This window comes from Acipenser ruthenus, chromosome 21, assembly GCF_902713425.1.
Source record: "Acipenser ruthenus chromosome 21, fAciRut3.2 maternal haplotype, whole genome shotgun sequence".
Lineage (NCBI taxonomy): Eukaryota > Metazoa > Chordata > Actinopteri > Acipenseriformes > Acipenseridae > Acipenser > Acipenser ruthenus.
This window is the reverse complement of record NC_081209.1, coordinates 10,025,987-10,049,293: the sequence shown is the minus strand read 5'-3', so window position 1 is coordinate 10,049,293 and position 23,307 is coordinate 10,025,987. Positions and strand designations below refer to the sequence as shown.

The following is a 23,307-nucleotide window of genomic DNA, read 5'->3' as shown; positions in this document are numbered from 1 at the left end:
TACATATTGAATCAAATATATTCTCTTACTTCTTTTTATCCCCCGCTGGGAATGCATGTCCCAACTGTGATGCAGTGGAGGCGACCGTACAAATGTTTTGCACACTTTATCAACAGTTTACCCAATTAGGATGAAACTTGGTTAGGACATTCTTTATTGTGATGAGAAACATTCTGACACCGTAATTGGGGGCTGTGTAATGATCTCTTATACTGTATATATATATATATATATATATATATATATATATATATATATATATATATATATATATATATTCTTCCAATACAGCTTTTAAGGGTTAAGCATTTTGGAAAGTGATGTCTTACCTCAACCCCAAGGGAGAAAATGCATTGTGGGTGCGTTATTATAGAAAATGGAGTTGGACAGACACTTAGTGCACTGCTGCTGTTGTTAACAGTGGTGTCAGAACCTTAAAAAAGCGTAACTATGCAATGTGAATGTATTTCAGAGCTGGCACTTAATATCAGAAAGTCTCTACCTGTGAACTAGATTGTGTATTGCTTGTGTGATTAATCTGAACGCTAAATTGCACTCACTTCACTTGTGTTCCATATTTTTGAACCCAGGGTTTGTGGTTAAAGAAAGGCCAGTGAATTAAATCAAGAGGGCTTTCTAAATGAACGCTGGTAAATGTCCCATTAGCTGTTTCAAACCTAAGCAAAGGATCATTTCCAAACAGCTACGGGTGCTCGATCATATATAAATGGATGGTTAGAGCCTCATTGAGAAACGGCTTTGTTGCTATTCATCCTGCTCTGATTTCTCATTACCTGCGTGCAGAGTCTCCAGTACTGATGAGTACACTCCAGATGGATATTTTTCATCTGCAGATTTCATTAAGGGAACACTTTAATGAGTCATTAGGGGGATTTATAAACAGTACCATTAGAGGAAACAGTTTACGGAACATCTCTTTTTGGTTTTGTTTCAGGTTTGTTAGTAAGACAGTCATGGTGGACAGCTACAGCGCTGATGAGTTTGTGGATTGATGTATGCAATGCAAAAAGCTTGTAGTGTAGCATACACCTTCTATGATAGATATCTAGTCAGACCAAAGCCAGTGGAAAGCCAGTCCTGTTTAAATTACCATGTGCCAGGTCAATGGCTGGACAGGCATGCATGTGTACCTATGTCACACTTCAGGGTTTTGCCCATAACTAAAGAACGGCTTGTCCAAACATCATTGAGTGTATCATAATCTGGCGGTAAATGGAGGCCGTCTACCTGTCAGACGGTCTTTCATGCTTACGTTTTTACATATATCTAGAGAGCTGCTTGTCTAAATGTGATGAAACTTGTAACATCCTTAAGCACAATCCATTTAGAGTATCAGACTCAGTCTGTCTGGATGTCAAAGTATTTACAGCCATCAGGGAGATGAATGTCACTCATATGATTGTAGTGTCACAAAATGGCATACTTTCTTCAAGTTCTCATGTCTTTGTATTACCCACAGCTTAGAATCGAGATAGACCCACCAACATTTCCCTATACACTGCTCTAGCATTCCCATGGTTTGGTGAGAGGTTAATTCAGCTAGTAATTGAGTTTATGTGCTTATTAAAATGTTTTTTAATAAGCCCATATTTTTTATTTATTTATTTTTTTTAATTTAGTCGTCGCCAATTATTTTACCCCGATTTTCACCCCAATTTAGCATGCCCAATTATTATCTGTATCCCCGGCTCACCGCTCACAACCCCCGCGCCGACTCGGGAAACGGAGGCTGGAACACGCGTCCTCCGAAAAGTGCTCCTGCCAAGCCGTCATTTTTCGCACTGCAGATCCACAGCAATGCCACCAGACCTATAGTGCCGGAGGACAACACAGATCTGGCGGCTCCGCTGCAGAGCCACAGGCGCCCTATCGGCCACAGGGGTCGCTGATGCGCGGGGAGCCGTGGATTCCCCTGCCGACCTAAGCCCTCCCTACCCGGGCAGCGCTCAGCCAATTGTGCGCCGCCCCCTAGGAACTCCCGGTCACGGTCAGCTGTGACATAGCCTGGATTTGAACCTGCGATCTCCAGGCTATAGGGCACATCCTGCACTCCGTGCGGAGCGCCTTTACTGGATGCGCCACTCGGGAGCCCCCAAGCCCATATTTTTTAATACCATTCGTCAAGGCACTTTCACAGGTATACCCGGGAGTAGTCTGCTACCTTAGTGTGATAATGTAAAGTAAAGTGATTAAAACTCCGGACATACACTCAGGAGGAAATTAAAATAGGAAACAAAGCATCATTTACATTGGTAATGCAGGGAATGGGAACATTTAAGAGATCTTGGTTCTGCATGGCTTGTGATGGTAATTCAGCCTTTCTATATTGTCTGCCCCTAGGCAGAGGATTTGTTTATTTCATGTTGCCTGTTAATTTTCTCCTTTCAGTGAATCACAGGCAGTAACAGGAGCTTGTACAGTTTATACTCTCTGTAGAAGGTCTATGTTCATTCATAACTATTTATAACCAATTCTTATGCAGTTTAGGCACCCTACACACAGCGTATTAACTTAATCTAGTTATTTTTTTTTTTAAACGCCTCAGTTGAATTGTGGTGTACTTGCGTCCCAGAGCGGCTCACCTGGTAGACACGGCGGTGTGGTGTGGGGGGTAAGTTATACAGCCGGGGAGCGTGGGTTCCTGTCCGGCTGTGCGAACTCACCAGTCTTCGCTGGGGATTCCAGAGGGAGTGTTGCATTGGCTGTGGGGCTGCCGTCTGTTAGGGAGGCAAAACTGCCAGGGTTTGTTTCTCCTCATCTCACTGCAGCAGGCCCTGCTGACCAGACACCCGGTAAACTCAAAGCAGACACCTGCAGGGCTGGCCTTTGTCTTCCATAGGCTGGTAGCTCGGTGACATCCTCTGTAGAGCTCCTGGGAGTAAAGAGGCAATTGAGTTGTGGGATCGGGAGATGCCCACTGACCTGTTGTAGGGATTGATGTAATTGAAAAATGCAATTCAAAAATGATTGTTGCGTATGACCAATGCACAGCTATACATGATTTATGATCAGTATCAGTGCTGAACACCTCAATACCAGTTTCACAATGCAGAAAAAGTCCTAGTATATTTTGGTTAACTAATTTCAGGAACCATTATCATTGTAAGAAGCAGTTAAATTGGCTTTCAAGTAAGCTTTGAACACAGTCAGATGTACAAGACTATCTTGATAAGATGAGGGCAGCTGGCTACACTTGTGAGGTCCTGACCAAAGGGCCTCCCTTTAGGATGTACCAATTATGACCTTGTAATGTCCTCTGTGGGGCACTGAATCAGTATAATAGAGAAGGAGCCACTTCTCTTTTGAAAAGCTGGAGCGCAGTGTGCCGCCTACGTGTTTACTTACCTGAATTTGTTGTTCAGCTAAAAAAAAATGAAATCTTAAAAACATTCTTGAACTCGCAGTTCCTTCTTGCCTTTTCTTCTTCCCTTTTTCAACAGAGAGCCCTAATTTCCTCTCATTCTGTGCCTGTCAAGCTGACTAACGTCTGTTTGCTTTCCCATGGAGGCCTGTTATCCAAGCCAAGTCCTGGGACTGGATTAGCGGGAACAGAGCCATCCGTTTTGGACTTCTGGTGACTGCTGCTGTCGCTGCTCAGATATATGATGGTGTGAAACATGTCAATGATCCCTTTTCACACATCATTTTCTTCTCCGTACAGAGGGTAGAGGGAGGGTTTTGGGGATTTCGCTGGCTCAGGCAAACTGGGCCCAACTATAGACAAAACACAAAGCAGAGGAAGAAGTGGTGAGAACCCAAAACAAAGGACTGTTGCTTGAAAGCTGTCCCATGCAGAATAAGAAAACCGTTAACACATTTTTTAAGTGTCACTTATTCATTTTGAATCTGTATCTAAGGTTGCCAACATTCCTATATTATAAGGAACTTTCTTTGCTAATCGAATGCAGGACTCCACTTATTCCATATTTCACTCTATGCATCTGTCGTATGCAAAACAATGCACACCAGTTTTTAATTAGTTTACATTTAAGGAAAACCAGACAAGGCAAGACAAGGCAAAGCAGAATTTGTGAAGCACTACACCATGTACACATGGGAATCATTTTGTATCTGTTCACCCAGAAGTACCGACTCATTCTGCATTCCCTTTGGATGTATTACTGATTGAATTAAAAGCTGACTCCGGAAGTGTGTTAACTTTCACTCAACAACAAATACCCAGAATGATTATAGATGGGTGCCGCTTTTTGTTATGTAGACTGCTGAATCATATGCTGCCACCAAAGGCAATAACCAGTAATATTAACCATTAAAAGAGTCTGTTACTTTTGTAGGGTGCGAGAGAATGACTAAGAATGGAAGCAAGTAAACTGTCCCTTGTTTTAAAAGAACTCTAAACACCCTGTACCTTAATGTTATGCATATTGTATACAGACACTGAAAAGACAGAGAAGGACAATTAAATTGATAGCTAGTTGAGGCACCTTTAGCAATAATAACCTCTTTTAAACGATTAGGGTATTTGTCAATGAGCTTTTGGCATGATTCTTTAGTAATTTTGAACATTTTTCAACACAAAATTGTTCCAGTTCATTCAAATTCCGAGGACTTCTCTTGTGCACAGCCTTCTTCAACGCATACCAAACATTCTCAATCAGATTTAGATCGGGACTTTGACTAGGCTATTCCAGATCCTTGATTTTATTCTTCTTTAACCATTCTGAAGTAAATTTTAATGTGTGCTTTGGATCGTTGTCATGTTGGAACATCCAGTTGTGCTTTAAACCAAGTTTTGTAGAGCGTTTCCGGTGATTGGCCATGCTCTGGTATGCTATGGAATCCATTTCACCACTAAATTTCCTGTGCCATTAGAGGAAAAACAGACCCATGGAAGGATATTACTACCTCCATGCTTGACAGTGGGTATGGTGTTCTTTTCTTTGTACACCTCATCTGACTTTCTCCAAACGTAATCACTCAACGTGACCAAATAGCTCGATTTTTGTTTCATCACGCCACAAAGCCTTTCACCAGAACTCATATCCATCATTCAAAAGATGTTTTGAAATCATTAAGTGACTGCCCTTGTGTCGTTTTCCTAAGAGTGGCTTTTTCCTTTCCCTGCGACCATTGAGACTGTCACCATGCAATACTCAACCTATGGTTGAAATGAAAACCCCAGTCCCACTTACAGCCAATTCACTTTGAATATTTTTGGCAGTCAATCTCAGACACTCAAACACAAAGCCACATTACAAAACACAATGAATAACATTTAATAAGTTAAAAAAGTATATAGATACCTAAATAAATAAAATACAATACAATGGGTAAATATAGAGGCAAAATCGATCATCATAAAAGTACAGTATGTTATAATAAACAGTGCAGACTGCAGTAGAGTCAAATAGTTAAAAAAAAAAAAAAAACAGCAGAGAATAAGTGTGTCTTAAGGGTATTTTTAAATGTGCCTACTGTTGTGGATTCTCTAATGAAAGTTGATAGTGAGTTCCAAAAAAAAGGAGCAACACAGCTAAAACTACGCCCTCTGAGCATAACACGTTTTGGAAGCATGCATTTTAACAATCCAGAGTTAGAGGATCTAAGCTGCCTCCCAGGGATGTAAGGGCGAAGAAGATCCATTATATAACTAGGACCCTGACTGTGCAAATTCTTGTAGGTCAACAGCAATATGTTAAAGGAAACGCTTAAGGACCGGAGTAATGTGTTCTGTCCACTTGGTACCGGTATGAACCCTTGCTGCTGCATTTTGCACAGTCTGCAATCGATGTAAAGAGTGAGCAGGAAGATTAACATGAAGAGCATTACAAAAATCCAACCGAGACGTAACACATGCATGACAAGAATCTCAGCATCCCTAGGGGGCAGAAAACGACACACTCTGGTAATGTTCTTTAAATAATAAAACACTGTTTACCTCTGAAGAGAGATGTTTTTCAAACAAAAGCTCCGAGTCAAGTTGAACACCTAAGCTGCGGACTAACAAAGAGACAATACTATCATAGCATCAAAGGGTATGGATACTTTTGAATTAGCATTTTTGGAATTTTGCAAAAAAAAAAAATTGCTGAACTAAATAATTGTAGACATCTATTTCATGTAACTTTTTATCCTCATCCACAAAAGTAAAACTTTTGCTACAAAAGATTTTTACTAATATTCTTTGTTTTCGAGAAATTTCTAGAAATTATAAATTTCCACTGGGGTATGTAAACTTTTGACTACAACTGTATGTAATGTAGGCTAGCTCAGTTAAAATGTCTTTATATCAGTCATTTTACTGCTGCCCCTTATAAAAGTTTACCAGCTTTGCAAAGTGTAAACATGGTAAAGCAGAGGTAAGCACTGTAAAACATGTTAAAAGATCATGGCAAATCCAAATAAACTGTGGCAAATATATAGTATAACCAGGGGGGGCACAGGAAAATGACTGCGCAGATTTACCAGGATCAACTTTTAAACAAAAGGAAACTTGAGCCCAAGTGTCTCAAGACGCTTTGGCTGATAAGTTAGATGTTTTAATCATGATTTTAATATAGACATAATGACTTTAGCTGGAATTTAACAAGCTCTGCTGATATAAGAAGCTATCTTGGGGCGTGTTGCCTACCAGAGCTTCACAAATCTTTAAAACACAGAGAAAAGATTTGCAAACCGGCCTGCGTCAATGTAATCCCAGACTGAGAGACTCTGTAGAATTTATCAAGACAGGTAGAAAAGGCCGATGTGTGACCTGTCCTACAGCAGCAGCGTCCTCTCCAGCTCTTAACACATGCTTTGTTCTTTATTCACGCAAAGTTCACCTGTGCCATCTAGTGGTGTAACAAGTGTAACCATTCTGCTTTTAATATTAAACCTAATGAAGTGACAGCCTGCCAGTCGTTGCAGTATATTATTTTTGGTGGGAAACTGTTGGATATTACTGGCTGGGTATCGTGGAAATAATGTGACCTCAACAACAATGCACAGGGTAAGCAAATGAGCGCACGCATATTTACAGTGAGTTTTTCTCAATCCTGTTTTCGCTGTCGAAATGCAGCACGTTATTAAAGATATTTATACAGCCCATCTTTCAAAGGTTCTTTCCCAGGTTGCTCACAACACTGTGGTCCTTCCGTGGTTTTCCTGATCACAGCACAGAGGAGTCCCCTTTGTAGTGGTTTGTATCCAAATAACAGAGTTCTGTAAGACAGCACAGGATTTTAAAAATAAGCCGTTCACCCTTGTTCAGGTCTCCTTCCCAACTCTGAGCCCTGAAGCAGCACTTCCCTGAAGTACTCCAAGCACCAGTGCTACCTGTTCAGGTGCTTACAATAGGGCTGGTTAGAGTTACGGAGCCTGAAAGACTCATGCTGCTTTCCCTTACCAAGATGTCAGCCGTTAAAGTCACGCTCCCCAATCCTGGTGAAGCAGAGCTCTTACTTGGTTTCAGCAGCCCCTTGCATCAGGAGAGCGAATTTCAGACAAGATCCTTTTCTGCCCGTAACTATTACATTTTCAGAAATATTTACTAGTGGGTGACTTTTAACTTTTGAAATATTAAAATTGATGAAACAGGGGTGTACACATGTTATTTTGACAGGTACTGTGTTCTGTGTAAAAACCAAACCAAAAAAAAAAAGATATTTAAAAATAAAATTGTAATCTTAATTTAATACATAAATTGAAACTCAATCATAAACTCTCAAATAATAGGCATTTTTTTATTATTATTTTACCTCAGAATGTGTATTGTTCTCATATTCCCACCACCCCCTAAAACCGATGACCTAGGGCAGCAGTGGCTCTGTACTCTTGACCGGAGGGTTGTGGGTTCAATCCCAGGTGGGGGACACTGCTGCTGTACCCTTGAGCAAGGTACTTTACCTAGATTGCTCAGGTAAAAACCCAACTGTATAAATGGGTAATTGTATGTAAAAATAATGTGTAAAAAAATAATGTAATTGTATGTAAAAATAATGTGATATCTTGTAACAATTGTAAGTCGCCCTGGATAAGGGCGTCTGCTAAGAAATTAATAATAATAATAATAATAATAATAATAATAATAATAATAATAATAATAATAATAATAATAATATGAATATTAACCTGATAATTTAGTATTAACTTCTGAAATCTCAGATATTGTTATGAATTACCTTTCAAAGCTTACCGTCAATAATCGGGACAAAGTGTGTGGGAGAAGGAAGCAGGAGGCCTTGCAGATTGATGGCATTTTAATATTGAGGAATGACAGGGGGTAGAGGGGTTAAGCTGTGTGGCTCCAGTCTCTGCTGGTGTAGTCAGTGTGTGTGTCGCCATGGAAACTGCCACTCCTCCGTGGTGTGTAATCCTTAGACTCTTAAACCTAATTGCCCGCTGTGTACATATCAGGGCAGAGCTGAGGGGAGAATGGAAGGCTGGGAATTACAAAGGCAATTAGACAGTGGGATAGATGAGTTGCGTTCTTTATTCCAAACTGTAATTCGCACCACAATAAAGTAAACCGGTTAATTTAGAAAACATAATGATTGTAGCGAACACAATAATTCCATAATTCTTACCTGCATTTCAGCTCATTATACATCTCAAATGTGCAGTTTTGAAAGAAATGGTATACAGTATTAAACATGTATTTTTATTTTAAAACGATGGGTCACATTGCGTTTACGTCAGTCTTTAATTAACTCCTATTCTTTGAGAGGTAAAACACCCATTTGTTTTACAAAACTAGAACCAAATCTATAAAGTTATAGGTTTCAAGTTCTCTTGAGCACTAATTGTTTCTTATTTTAAAAATAGTGGAGTTAATTATGGAATAGAGGAAATGCTTTGAAAATACGGTACTACTGTAGGTTAAAGAAACCTGTTTAATAGCAATGCATTCTGATAGTCTTGTGCTTTTAGACTATCCTGTACTTCCTGGGTTATCTCACCTGGAGGGTAACATTGTCCCCATCCTTTCAATGGCTTTCCTGTCAATAACCAATCAGCTGCTTCCCCACTTCACTGCAGTCAGACTATGTGTGCTGAGGTACCAGGAGGCAAGGGTTCTATAGCGTTGTATGTTTTGTCATTATAATAAAGTCAAATGTATTTTTATTCCTGTTGAAATTGTGTGTTGCATTTGAGTAACTGCAAAAGGACCCAGTCAGAAGGATGAAAATGTCTTCTTTGCTGATATATTATAAGTGTATTTTCAATATAGTTTGTTAACTAAATAATCAGAATTGAATCTAAATTCCATAGATTTCATTGAAATGTTTTTTGTTTTTTTTTGGAAAAAATCGCCAGAGTTACCCTTTTGAATTCTCCTTTGTGATGTCTGTGCCGTAAATGCCATTTGTCAATAACTCTGATTGACCTAATGTCAGACTGTAGCAGCCAGCCAGATCCATTTTGCTGTGAAATGCAAAGGTTAAAAAAATTCCTCAAGAAATAAATTGATATTGAAAACAAAGATTGGATGATGGGTCAGGTGGTGTCCTAATACCTGTTGCACAGGAAGTACATTTGTAGTTTAGTAGCATTTTTTGTTTTTTTAAATACACTGATTTTTATGATGAGGATAGGAGGGTTCCTGTAAAATAAAAAAAGTTAATTGTCATCGTTCCAGGCAGCTGGATTAACGTGGCATGAAAGGGAAGTTGTTTTTGGCTGCAGTGACATTTTAAGTATTTATGGTAGCTGCCAGACACTTTGAAAACCATTAGGGTGTGTGGATTATAAAGTGCTTAGCCCCCTGTCTCAGAAGATATCCACCTTGCCAATCCCACATTGGGCTATAGATGTCTGCCACGTCTCTGTGCTGCTTAATATTGCTCTAGTGTGGGGTTGCACTGGGTTCTGATCCAAGTTTCATGTTTTTTTACTTCTAATGTTTACATACAATTATACCCATGTATCTGGTGACTAGTGCTTGCTTTCCATTACATTAATAGGATTCAATATTGAAATGGTGTTTCTTTTCCTTATAAGGGTTTATAATAGATACCAAAACAACAAACACTGTGAAGATAGTTGCAATTCTGTTCACCAGAATTTCTTGAAACCTCAGTTATCTTTACCACTATTTTGGTTGTTGTTAGTTTGTATATTATTCTTCAATGGCAATTTTTTTTTTATTTTTCATTATGAGGAGCAAACTTAGTTTCTGAAATAAAACATGGAATGTAACGAAAGTCAAAGGCACTTAACCGCGTGGTCCCCAAGGTTTTGCGTTCGGCAGTGTGGCGGGGTGCCCCATCCCTGTGTGTATTTTTGTGTTTTATGTTTTATGTGGTGTGTTATTGTTGGTGTGTATGTATTGGTGCACAGAGTATAAGGTGGGCTGTGTAGCACGAGTGATTTAAAAAATATAGTTGTATTTAGGCACGGGGATTGCACAATCACTTCACGTGCAGATAAAATGTATATTATTATGTGGCTACGAGGATTTCACAAATTAGTTCACGTGCTGGGTTTCAAGTGAATGATTAATTAGCACAGCTGTATATATAGATGCACGAATCACTCACTCGGGGTTGGTGTGTTCACAGTGGAGAACAGGAGAGAGGAGAAATAAAAACGAAGGGTATCATAACAGTTGCTACTCATACGGGAGGATCTGCACGATACTTATTTGGGGTTTGTCCACTGTCTGTTTTGTCTGTCTGTTTATTTTGGCCAACGTGCCATTTTGTTTGTTCAGTGTTTTGTTTTGTATGAACTTTTTATTTATAATTAAAACACACCGCAGTGCATTTATTCCTCTCAGTACTGCCTGTTGTGTTCTTTCTTTTGGGTCTGACGTTACCACCCAAGCTATCCGTGACAAGAGGCATCATTTTCAGGGACCACCTTAGAGCCACTACTTGCAAGAGGAACAGATTGTTACACTTGGAGGGTGTGTAAGGTTGAATAGTTTAAAAATAGTTCACATATACTGTATTTGATTACATATATTACAACATTGTGTGGAAAACATCAGCTCTATAGCTTTCTTTTGTTATAATGTTTTTAGTACGGGGAAAACGTGATTAATTTCTGATGTTATTGCTGTCTTAGAAGAGTCTTGAGAATATAAATCATAACCTCCTACAGCTGAATGTGTGTTTGACGCACAGAAGGGCGAACTGGAAAGCGGGTTTCAAAGAGAAGCTCATATTTTCTTTGGAGAAAGCAAAAAAGCTGGCAACAAGAGTTGATAGAAACCATGAAGGCATGCTGTCGTTTTGTAATGATACATGAAAGGGGCAGACAAGGGCAGCATTGCTTCAGCTGTTCATTCAGCTTGAGCAAATTTATAGTAAGAGAAACACCAGAAGATGACTAATTTATACAAGACATGTGGAGTGTTGGAGATCAGAACGTGTGCTGTGGTAGTCTGTCTAACACTGTGTGAGAAGGATAGGCGCCTTAAAAGAGATGGCAATAGAATTAATTTTCTTGCAATTTAATAAAACAGACTACACTGGCCCATTGGATGGTGGTTTCATAAAACCCTGCCTTTCACTTCAGACTGTGGCTCAACTTAGACTTTAGTGTCAAAGGAAATGAACAGTGATGCTGCTTCTAGATTTTTTTTCAGCATTGCAAAACCTCAATACAGTCATAACAACTGCCTGCCTTGGCTTAAAAAACCACTAAAGTGTTTAAGTTTGGTTGCTGTTGTTCTATTATTATGTACCAACCACCCATGTTGTTTCGTAGCATTGTTTTTACAACGTTGATCTTATTTCCATCTAAAGAATAGATACAGGTTTGCACATTATGTAAGATTTGGAAAATTAGTAATTACACTTTAAAATTGCTCAAAATATTTCAAGAAACTGCAACTATTGTGGGGCAATTGCTATGTATTTAGCCTTGAAGAAAGAAGGATTAGGAGGGATTTGATCAAAGTCTTCACATTTTAAAAGAGGCGACAAAGCTAACCCTAATCAATATTATAAGCACAGTACAGAAACCAGGACCAGAGAACACAGTTAGAAATGAAGTGGAGGCTTAAGACAGAGGGCATGAGACCCTTCTTCACACAGAGAGTGGGAAGGGGATGGAATGAGCTAGCTAGTCATGTGGTTGATGCAGGGATCCTTTTAAGACCCAACTTCACAAAGTTTTGAGATCAATTAGCTTCTAGGAACTGGATCAGCATTGTTCGTAAATTTGTGTTTAAGGAGAATTTTTTCTTGCGTCATATTAAGACACCAAATCCTCCCCCATTTCCATAGATTTAGTTTTTCCGTTCATTCAGATAACATCATAGCATATTGTATATCGCAAAAGTGGTTGAAATGCATTGTTATATCCTTGTGAATGCATCGTTTGTTATATTAATCAGTGTCCTCCAGCAATTAATGCAGTATAATGCACACACAGCATGTCAGCCACCCCTGCCTTATTGTATGGTACAGCCCCTAATAATTATCACCTGTCCACTTCACTGACTTCTAATTATTTCTCAACGGCCCAGAGAGACAGGCGTTCAAAGTAATTGTAGCTCACAAAATAAACTCATAAATCTTCCTTCACTATATAGGTCTCAAATTTTTTAACAATTATTTTTATTTTCCAATTTTCTCCCAATTTGGAACGTCCAATTATTATTCAACCTGGCTAACCGCTGCAATCCCAGAACTTGGGAGAGACGAAGACGTCAGCCGTCCGCTTTTTTTTGCTCTCCAAGCCTGCCATGCAGCCATATTAAGAACTTACAGGTCAGAGAACCACGCAATACTGAACTGCGTACAGGCCGGCCTGCAGGCGCCAGGCCAGCAACAGGGGTCGCTGGTGTGACTCCCCAGCCGACCTAACCCCTATCCCACCCGGGCAGCGCTTGGCCAGTTGTGTGCCGTTCCCTGGGAACTCCCGTCCACGGTCGGCAGTGGCATAGCTTGGCATAGTGGCACAGTGGAAGCAGCTGATTGGTTATTGACAGGAACAAAGCTGTTGGAATGGTGGGGAAAATGTCACCGTCCAGAATGACCAAGGAAGTGCAAATCTATCTGAAAGCACTGATATCAAACAGAAGTTTCTTTACCCAAGTGTAGTACCAGATATCATGTTTAACAACAGCAGGTATGTCATCAAACCTGGACCAAATTGATGTGCACAACTGGTAACATTTATGAAATTATTTTGTAGCTACAATCACTACAACTAAAACTGCTGCTAAAACATCATTCTGGTTTAATCTAATTAGGTTCTGACATATATATTTAAATATTTTTTTTCCATTTAAAACATATAGGGAGAGGGGGGCCCAATCAAACATGACCCAGGGTGGCGCGCAAGGGTAAACAAAGGGCCGACTGTTCTGCCATTTGAATTGTTTTCTATTTTCTGTTATTTATAATATTTATTCTGTGACTGACAGTGCTATTGACACTGTGCAGGAGTGTGAATGCGTGCTCCTGCTATCTCACCCCCTTGGGAAATAAAAGTCTCAATGACTTCCCATCCATGCAAAACAATAAAGAATTTAGTTAAACTGAGCTACATCTGTCCTGACAGTGGGTTTTATTACTGTGTCTGGTAGCATGGCGTCAGATTCTAAGCGGGCCTGCCAAATGCTGCTGTAGCAGCATGACGCAGTGTCTTGCAGTCTGACGATCTGTCATTCAACAAACTGACACAGTGTGAAGTGTGTGTGTGTGTGTGTGTGTGTGTGTGTGTGTGTGTGTGTGTGTATGTGTGTGTGTGTGTGTCTGTCTATGTCTGTGTGTGTGTGAAGCAGTGACGGGAGAAACAGAAAATAATTCATTGTATAAGGTCCTTATAAAGGATTACTGTATGTAATTGAGTTGGAGCAAGTGACATACTATACTGCTTCATTTGTATTCCTGTTTAAAATGTAAACCCAGATTCTCATACCCTAGCTAATGTTCGTCACTGTTGGATAAGCAATTCTCTTAATGTCACATCCAAAAGGACAGTTGCTTTCAGTTGCTTTCAGACTGAATTTAGAAATACTAAAATAAACTTTAAATCAATGTCAAACGTTTCGACTAGAAGTCTCTTTTAATGTCTGCAATTGTATGTGATATTGATTAGCCCTAAATAAACAAGTTCAGCAGCAATTCTGGTACAGCTCAGTCACTTTATTAGGTGCATAGTCGTGGGTGTCTGTGTATCCCTCTCTCAAAGCAGTGGCTGCATTGACCAGCATGGTGTTCCAGGAATGGAAAGAAAACAGTGTGACAGTGGCCCAAATTATAGGAGCTTTAAACACTGGACAAGACACACCTGAACATTCAGCTGAGAGCTGCGCATTGTGGGCTGATAAAGTATTTGTAACTAACAAAATTATTTCATAAGTTTGAAACGCACGCTATATACTATGGGTCCCTATATTGGTTTTAAATGTGTAGCTTTGAAAGAAATCTCTGTTTGACAGGCCTTGCTTTCAGAATGTCTTACACTTTCTTGGTCATTTTTTCTGGAGATTGAAACTGTCCCCACCTCTTGAGAGCCTTCGTTCCTGTCAGTAACCAACCAGCTGCGTCCCCTAATGACTGACATTTAGACTAAGATGCTTGACCCTGACAACGCTGCTGTGGTGAAATAGCCTAGGAAGTGCAGTTGTGACACATTTCCTGGAAGGGAAGAACTTACCTAATTAAGTATCAGAGGTTATGTTTTAAAATGAAGACGTGTTTGCATTATGGTCTGTTTCTTCCATAACTGTTCCTGTGAGACCTATATAGTGAACGGACAGTATGTGCAGATTTATGAAAATATTTATGGCCAATAATTAATTTAGTGTTGGGCTCCTGAGTGGCGCATCTGGTAAAGGCACTCCGCGTGGAGTGCAGGATGCGCCCTATAGCCTGGAGGTCGCCAGTGCGAGTCCAGGCTATTCTATTGCTGACCGTAGATGGGAGCTCCCAGGGAGCAGCGCACAATTGCCCAAGCGCCACCCGGGGGAGGGGGGTGGGGCTTAGGTCGGCCAGGGTGTCCTCGGCTCAACGCGCACCAACAACCCCTGTAGCCTGGCCGGGTGCCTCCGAGCTTGCCTGTAAGCTGCCCAGAGCTGCGTTGTCCTCCAATGCTGTGGCTCTGAGGTAGCTGTACGGTGAGTCTGCAGTGTGAAAAAAAGCGGTCGGCTGACTGCAGTGAAACATATGGGATTTGGCCTGCATTGAGATTGGGAGAGTGGAATCCCTGCTATATTCTTCCAACCTGTCCTAGTTCCAAGACACTACTTCTCCTTGTTTTGCAGCACATTGTATACCAGATTGCAGCTCAGTGCTATGTGCAGAGCGCTCAGCTGTTTAGCTGGTTAAGCAGCTTTGCAGGTCCCATGGGGCTGACAGAGGCACCCAGTCTTGAAACAAAGCGGCACTGTGTGTGGCTGGATAAAGCCTGTAACACATTGGCAACTGATTCAGAGATTAGGTGTAATTTAATAAGGCTCTGAAAATCATTTCCCAGTTGTTTCTTCTATTTTCTGTGGGTAATGGGAAGGAATACTTCAATCAGGTTTAATGTGCGACTGACTAATCTCATTGTAGACTTTAGATCTTTTTTCTTTACAATGCTCAAACAGTGTATTTAACGTCGCTCAGTGAAGAGGGACCAAGCCTCACTTGAAATGCAACTTTACAAAATAATATATTGCATCTTATTGCCATGCTTCAGTAACACCGTGAAGTATTTTGTAAACTTTGAAATTCACCACAATGGAGTGCTGCAAATGAGATTCTGGCCATTATTCGTAATCATTTCTGACATCCATAACTTCAAAATGCTAAAACAAGGTACAATTGTACTTTGGCAGTCATCTCTTCCTTCTCTCTTAAAACCTGCTTGTCATTGCCACTCAATAGTACTGTACTGGTCTGCTTGCACCAGTGGGGGGTTATAACACTGTCTTCAGTCCTTGTTATAGCTCAAGAAGCAAAACAGTAATTTAAAAAGTGGAGAGCATTGTCCAAATGATGTTTGTTGTTTTGCATTAATCTAATTTAACAGGAAACAACCCCGTATTACAATCATTATCCCCCAGAGGGGGCTATAGTGGAGGCGGTCATTCTTCACTGCTTATTAAATTGATGATGAAAGTGAGCATTATTTTGCATGATTGGGAGCATCGTATTGTGCTGTTCCATACATACTGTTGTACGTCCTGGGAATCCACTCTTCTGTGATAATGACAGCTCTCATTTTGAATGTACAGCAGTGGCAGGGGGATGTATGTCACACCTCTTTTTTTCCTCTAGTTTATTCCAGTGAACATGTACACTTTGTTTCATTCCTCCTGTTCTGTCTCCCTTGCTGTATTCCAGGAGCTGTCAGAGCATGACCAGTCTGTTCAGTAACACCATGTCCCCAGTGAAAGACACTTCCTCTCTCCCTCGAAGCCAGAGCTCCCTGAACAAGCCCCCTCTGAGAGCCCTCTACGATCTCCTCATCGCACCCATGGAAGGGGTAAGTCCAGCCCATGCTCGTCTGTACCACCACAGTGGTTCAGGTCCCCCTGGGGTTTTTAGTTTCTGGACCTGGCTGTATAAGGTTTGTAGTTCAGCTGTTCACCACCAGGTGTCACTGTAGCCAGCATTGCTGAAAGAGTTAAACAGTAATCCTGTTTAACTCTTTAGTGCCCTAATCACCCTTATACTAATTGTACATATTGACAAAGATGCTAAGCAGTCCAGTTCTCGCTCTGTGTCAGATCCCACACTACAGCTCCCTCTTGTGGAGTGATTGCAGCTTTGGGGGCTATAAAAATCTGGGCCTTGTTCCGAAAACCCCTAATTTAATAGGAATATAGGTAGATATTATATGATGAAAATATAACAAACACATTTTCAACAAGTTGCGTTTTAAAATATACCGTTTAGGATTTCCATGTTACTGTTTATATGTGTAAAATGAAATAATAAATAATAAAATCTCATATTGACCAAAATTTGTAGTTATAAGATCTGTTTGTCTTCCCTCAGTAGATTCAGTTCTATGTTCACGGCTTCCTCTATCAAAGTGTGCTACATTATTTGCAACATTAATATAAATCATGTATGAGAAATCAACAAATCCTGTACATGTTATTCTGTGGAGATGTAAATACCTTGCATAGAACATAGACTCCACAATTCTACAGTTAAAAAACACTTTACAGAGTTTAGTAGTAGTTTTTATGAATTCATAAGTTGTTTGTAGGGTCTTTTATTTCAACAGAAATTATTTTACACAGTTTGAGCAGCTGAACTTTGCTTTACGATCCTCCTGCCCAAACTATACCAAATATGTTAGACCAGTGGTTTTCAGCCTTTTCATCTCCATTACCAGTGTTTCCAGCAAGGACCAGGTGTACCAGTAACTATGTGCAATGTTAAACGGCTGTTGTAAAACAGAGACCTACACCATTATGACTGGGTTTCTCACTGAGAATGTGACGGCATTATCTAAGTATTTGGCAAGAGTTCACCACAATCAACAACACGGAGTGGTTGCTTTGGTTCCCCATCAGTAACTTTGAAAATTCACAACAAATACCTCTCATCATGATTTCCAATTTCTGAATGATTCAGTGGTGCAAACAGACTGATACATTACAATGGTGCGATTGAGGGAGTATTGTATCGTCAGAAAAAAAAAAACTGCTGGTGTGTACCATGAGCAAGCCTGTCAGCAAACACTGTATTCAACACCTTACATGTGATGTGTTTACTTGTATAGAGGGTTATACAGACAGGTAATATCCTTACATTTACCTACTTGATAACTGGCAGAAAAATAAGGACTGCTCTATAGTGTATTCTGTATTTGTAATAAAGTTCAAAACACACTTCATAATAAATGCAATTAATTGCATAGCTGAGTAGTCATTTCAGAGTAATTGCTTTACCATTTAATAATTATCCTTTCTGAATACATTGTACTGTACTATATATTAATAATTCATTGCTTTTGAATCACATAATACGTAACAAGCCATTTCTGGGTCATGACTGTTGCATTTTATTAAAATACAATTTGAACAAATTAGTTTCCAGCTTTTGAGCACGTATCATTTAAACAGCCACTGAACGAAGCTGAGAAACAAAGTCACTGTTGCATTTATCTGAGCGGTTACAATTTGATTTGCCATTGAAATTCTTCTAAACATTTCCTCAAGGCAATGCAATATAGATGTCGTGTCTTTGGTGGAAATTGTCTTAAGAAGAAGCTGAAACCTAGTTTGCTCACGCAATAAAAAGCAACTTGATGTGGTTATGGGAAATCCCAGAACTACTTCTTGTTCGGAGTCACTTTACATATCAGCTTTCTGTTTCATTAATTTTGTAAATAATAACCCCTGTGGCCTCTATAGAGCTCTGAAACGTGTCTTAACTCTAAGTACAGCTGGTACAACAGAGTGTAACCATTAACCTGCCCCCCTTTAACCCTCTGCTTCTGTTGGATGGAAGAAATACCACATAGAACACATGTGGTGTTCAGTTCATCCAGTGGGGGCGAATGTTGCAGGGGGACAGGTTACTGTTTATTGTATTTTATCAAGAGATTCAGAATCTTTTGGTCAAAAATGGTCAATAGCCTACTTTACAACGGTAGAACATAAAGGACACTAAGGTGCATAAACAGACAGCAGGTCAGAAGAAAATGAAGGTTAGATAGCCCAACACAAGCACTAGCCTAAACAGCAGGGCTCAGGTGCACATGCAAGGCCTCAGTTCAAACTTAGCTTCGTTACAGCTGCAACCCAGTGCAGGTGAATAAAATACACCTGTGTAGGAACACATTTGACAGACTTCTAGTAAAAGTCTTATTTCTCAGAACACACCTATGAGTAAAAGTGTTTACACGCCACCCCTCCTGTTTTAATAATACTCTTAATGTAACATCTGCACATTTGCGTGGCCAGACCATTGTTTCAGTTACCAGATGCAGTGAGAGAGAGAGGCCACTAGATGGCTGCATTTCACTGTGGTTTCCTATTGCTTTCTATTCCAAAACAGCACTCCGTTTTTTATGGGTATAGAGGATTATTCTTTTTTTAAAAACATCACTGAACTTCGTATAACCCCTTTCAAATAATGAAATTCAAGATGTGCGTAAGCATCGTTATGGTATGTTATCAAGAAACTAAAATGTATAAATATAAAATGTGTTCTTTGTAGTTGCTAATATAATTGCTCTGCAAAATTACATTGTTAGAAAACTGAAATAAAATGCAACCCAGAAACATATAAATTGGAATATGTAGTACATTATGTTGTCTCTCACAAGACTGATTAATTGTTATGTACAGTAATTTCATTTCTGTTGTAACATGTACCAGCTGCATGCTGTTGTGATTCAGTTTGTCAGGTTGGGCAAGATTCTAGATCTTAGTGTTGATATTAGGTGCTTGTGGCTACCCATGACTCCAAACATTACTGATATTATCCTGCACTTGTTGTTGAGTTCTGGAAACTGAATAAATAATCTTATATCCATTTTAACCAGTTTCATTTTCATTACCATGGTTCAGGCAACTATCTCTGTTGTCCTTTTTTAAAAAAGGAACACATATACATGATGTTATTATCTAAGGGTGAACTCAGTGAAACACAAGCAAACAGCCGGTGTGCATACGAAGCAGTCTGAAGCCTGCGGTGCAGGATGTGTTATATCTGGAAAGGCAGACACCTTGTCATAGTTGGGAGCCAAGGAAAGGAGACAAAGCTGGAGCGGTCGTCCCCCCTGCAGCTCCGTCACCTGGGGAGAGGGAAGAAAGCAGCATCCTAGTCTCGCCCAGAGCAGCGCTGCGGGTCCTTACTGGAATTAACTGTCGCTCTGGTGAATAAAAAGAGAACAAAATTAGCAAATCAAATAACTCATCAGGGCTCAGCGTAGACTTGAAGAGCCAGGGCCTCCCGCAGAGCAGCTATTAACAGGAACAAGCCTCGGATTTCAAATAGCCATCCTGCTTTATTCATTTAGAGATGGATTTCTCTTTGGTGTCTTTCCTGCACATGTTTTAATAGAAACAGATTGCTCCTTCACCACTATCTCGTCTGTATGCGTTTGGGAAAACGAGGACAGACACACAAAGGATCGCATGGTCTCCTATCTCGGAGAGCAATGACTGTCAGTGCTTTAAATACAAGGACGTTCAATTAGTTCATAGGCAGTCTCCTTATAATGGTTTACTGCCATGGTAAAAGCATGATAAAGGGGATCTGATATATGAACAGATAATAATAAACTGTTAGATTTGGTTAAATTAGGGGAGAGTACACACAACAGTGTTTGGGAGAGCATTGTCAAGGGCAAACATACATTATTATTATTTATTTCTTAGTAGACGCCCTTACCCAGGGCGACTTACAATTGTTACAAGATATCACATTATTTTAACATACAATTACATTATTTTCATGTACAATTACCCATTTATACAGTTGGGTTTTTACTGGAGCAATCTAAGTAAAGTACCTTGCTCAAGGGTACAGCAGCAGTGTCCCCACTTGGGACTGAACCCACGACCCTCCGGTCAAGAGTCCAGAGTCCTAACCACTACTCCACATGCTGGAGACAGTATAGTTGGCAATGCATGGTTAGTGTATTCTGCAATCCAGTATCATACAGTACAAATGAAATATACACAGGGTAAAACAGTAAGAAACTTAAGACACTGTGGGTTTATTTTCAACGGGTAGACAGAAGTTAAACTAATGCCGAATTAATTGAACCCTGAAAAAGGTCTGCTTGACTTAATTTCCTATAGTTTGTATTTGATAGTTTGTATTTAATTAAGTGCATATTGTCAGCACACCAGATAATAAACAAAATGTGAATCTCTGGGGTGGATTAAGCTGCGACGGGAGAAAAATCAACCATCCTTGGCACATGTCAGTTCTGCTCAGGTCTAGACTGGCCACATGCCCCCCGGCTTTTGCTGCCAGTGGGAGGAAGTCGGGACTGAATTTGTTAAAAAAAACGACTTCTCCAAAACAGCTAGGCTTAGCGCCCCTGGCATGCCGCTGGAACATGTCAGCTTGCTGCCTGCAGAGCCCACTCAGATCTGAGCTGGCAATGGTGAATTTAGCTGCGGTGCACGCAAGCTGGTTCACCCTGGGCAAGACTGAGATACTGAGATCCTCGAGGAGACATCCTGCTTGTAAACAATATGTCAGGACGGAACGAGGCTCGCTCTGAGAAAAGACTCCCAAGGCTTGGTGGTGTCATTGCTCCTATCTCCCCTGTCACACCAGAGCTGGCATAATCATACCATCTCCTGAGGGGGTTTCTGGGATAGAAAGAAATAGTGCTGGTCCCAGATCCTCTTTCCCCGCCATGGCGAGTTAGGAGATTCTGCTCACGCCCTGACAAATGACTTGATCTGTAAACTGACTGCATGTGAAAGGCAATACAGGAAATGGGCCAGTGTGGTGACCCCTCTGCTTCAAGGAGGTCATGGGTTTGACAGTGGGATCTGAAGAGCTGAGATGTGAATAGTGTTACTCTGCATTTTTCTTTATTGGTTCTCAAGCATACCAATCATGTGAACTCCTGTAGCAACTGTGTGTCATGGTTTGGCTGCAGTAGAATTTCAACACAGGTGCCCAGACAGGTAGAAGATAATAGAAAGAGACCAGAGGAAGACAGGCATGGTAATAAATAACAGGTGTTTGATTAGGACGGATTCTTCTGGCTTAACAGAATGTCACCTGGATTTAATTTAGAAGGTAGGCCATGCAGCCACACACAGGCCCAGTGCAGCTGAACAGATGCAAATTCACATCCTGGTTACTTACTGCAAAACTCTGTTTATCTGATGGCTGTTGGGGACCTGTGTAAAAGCAGATTCGTGATATTGGCCCACTTCCCAGGGTACTGTATATCCACAGTCTAAAGACTACGACTTCTTTTGTAAATGGCTCTTATTTCCTCACTGTACCATTCACCATACCATTCATGTATTCACTTCATTTTATTCACTTCATTTTATTGTTTGTTACTGAAGTTTTGCTTTTAACCTAGTTTAGTCGTTATTCATTGCTGATATACAAGTCTGTCATTATTATATTATTATTTGTTTATTTAGCAGACGCCTTTATCCAAGGCGACTTACAGAGACTATGGTGTGTGAACTACGCATCAGCTGCAGAGTCACTTACAACTACGTCTCACCTGAAAGACGGAGCACAAGGAGGTTAAGTGACTTGCTCAGGGTCACACAATGAGTCAGTGGCTGAGGTGGGATTTGAACCGGGGACCTCCTGGTTACAAGCCCTTTTCTTTAACCACTGGACCACACAGCCTCTGCTGCTCTATACTATACTGTACTACAACGTTCTAGAGTTGACAGTCACACATGACTTTCTTAAAATACACCAACACTGAATTTAACTGAAATCTAGTTACAGTTTTGGGGAAACCAATTAATATGGGTGCAACAGAACAATTGCAATCAGTACTTCTTACAGGATAAGGGCAGTTGCCAGGACCTCCCATGATGCCAACTTGTCATCTTAAGCATAACAACGTTGCACAGTGACTGGGTGTAGTTTTATTAATAGTTTGTTCTTGTGCATTGTTAACTTGTTTGTTAGGGTTTGCTCTCGATGTTGACGCACAGTAAGCTGTGTGTTTCCTCTCCCCAGGGTCTGATGCACTCCAGTGGGCCTGTGGGTCGCCACCGGCAGCTCATCCTGGTCCTGGAGGGAGAGCTGTACCTCATCCCCTTCGCTCTGCTCAAGGGGAGCTCCTCCAATGAGTATCTGTACGAGCGGTTCAGTCTGATCGCCATCCCCTCCATCCAATCCCTCAGCAGCACCGCCAAGGTAGGCCCGTCGCTCAGGCCCGCTCTTCATAGTTTACAAATGACCCAGATGTAATAATTCAGGGTTCATGGTATTGTTGTGTTATGTTACAAGGTAAGAATGCAATGACCACAGACCCCCAGACACAGTTACATATATATATATATATATACAGACGTGCTCAAATTTGTTGGTACCCCTCCACAAAAAACGAAGAATGCACAATTTTCTCTGAAATAACTTGAAACTGACAAAAGTAATTGGCATCCACCATTGTTTATTCCATATTTAATAGAAATCAGACTTTGCTTTTGATTTTTTATTCAACATAATATTGTAAATAAGAAAACAAATGAAAATGGCATGGACAAAAATGATGGGACCGCTAACCGATTATTTTGTTGCACAACCTTTAGAGACAATCGCTGCAATCAAACGTTTTCTGTAGCTCTCAATGAGACTTCTGCACCTGTTAACAGGTAGTTTGGCCCACTCTTCCTGAGCAAACTGCTCCAGCTGTCTCAGGTTTGATGGGTGCCTTCTCCAGACTGCAAGTTTCAGCTTTTTCCATAGATGTTCGATAGGATTC

At 40.5% G+C, this 23,307-nt stretch overlaps 1 protein-coding gene across 3 annotated transcripts in view; it reads left to right on the top strand.

The window, feature by feature from the left end:
• Positions 1-23,307, top strand: part of LOC117428232 (tetratricopeptide repeat protein 28) — a 445,426-nt gene that overhangs the window by 397,895 nt on the left and 24,224 nt on the right. For all 3 annotated transcript variants that reach the window (XM_058994785.1, XM_058994784.1, XM_058994786.1), the window contains 2 exons: positions 16,254-16,395; positions 22,560-22,739. In XM_058994785.1, coding sequence (XP_058850768.1) covers positions 16,254-16,395; positions 22,560-22,739 — 322 coding nt within the window. The remainder of the gene's footprint in view (positions 1-16,253; positions 16,396-22,559; positions 22,740-23,307) is intronic.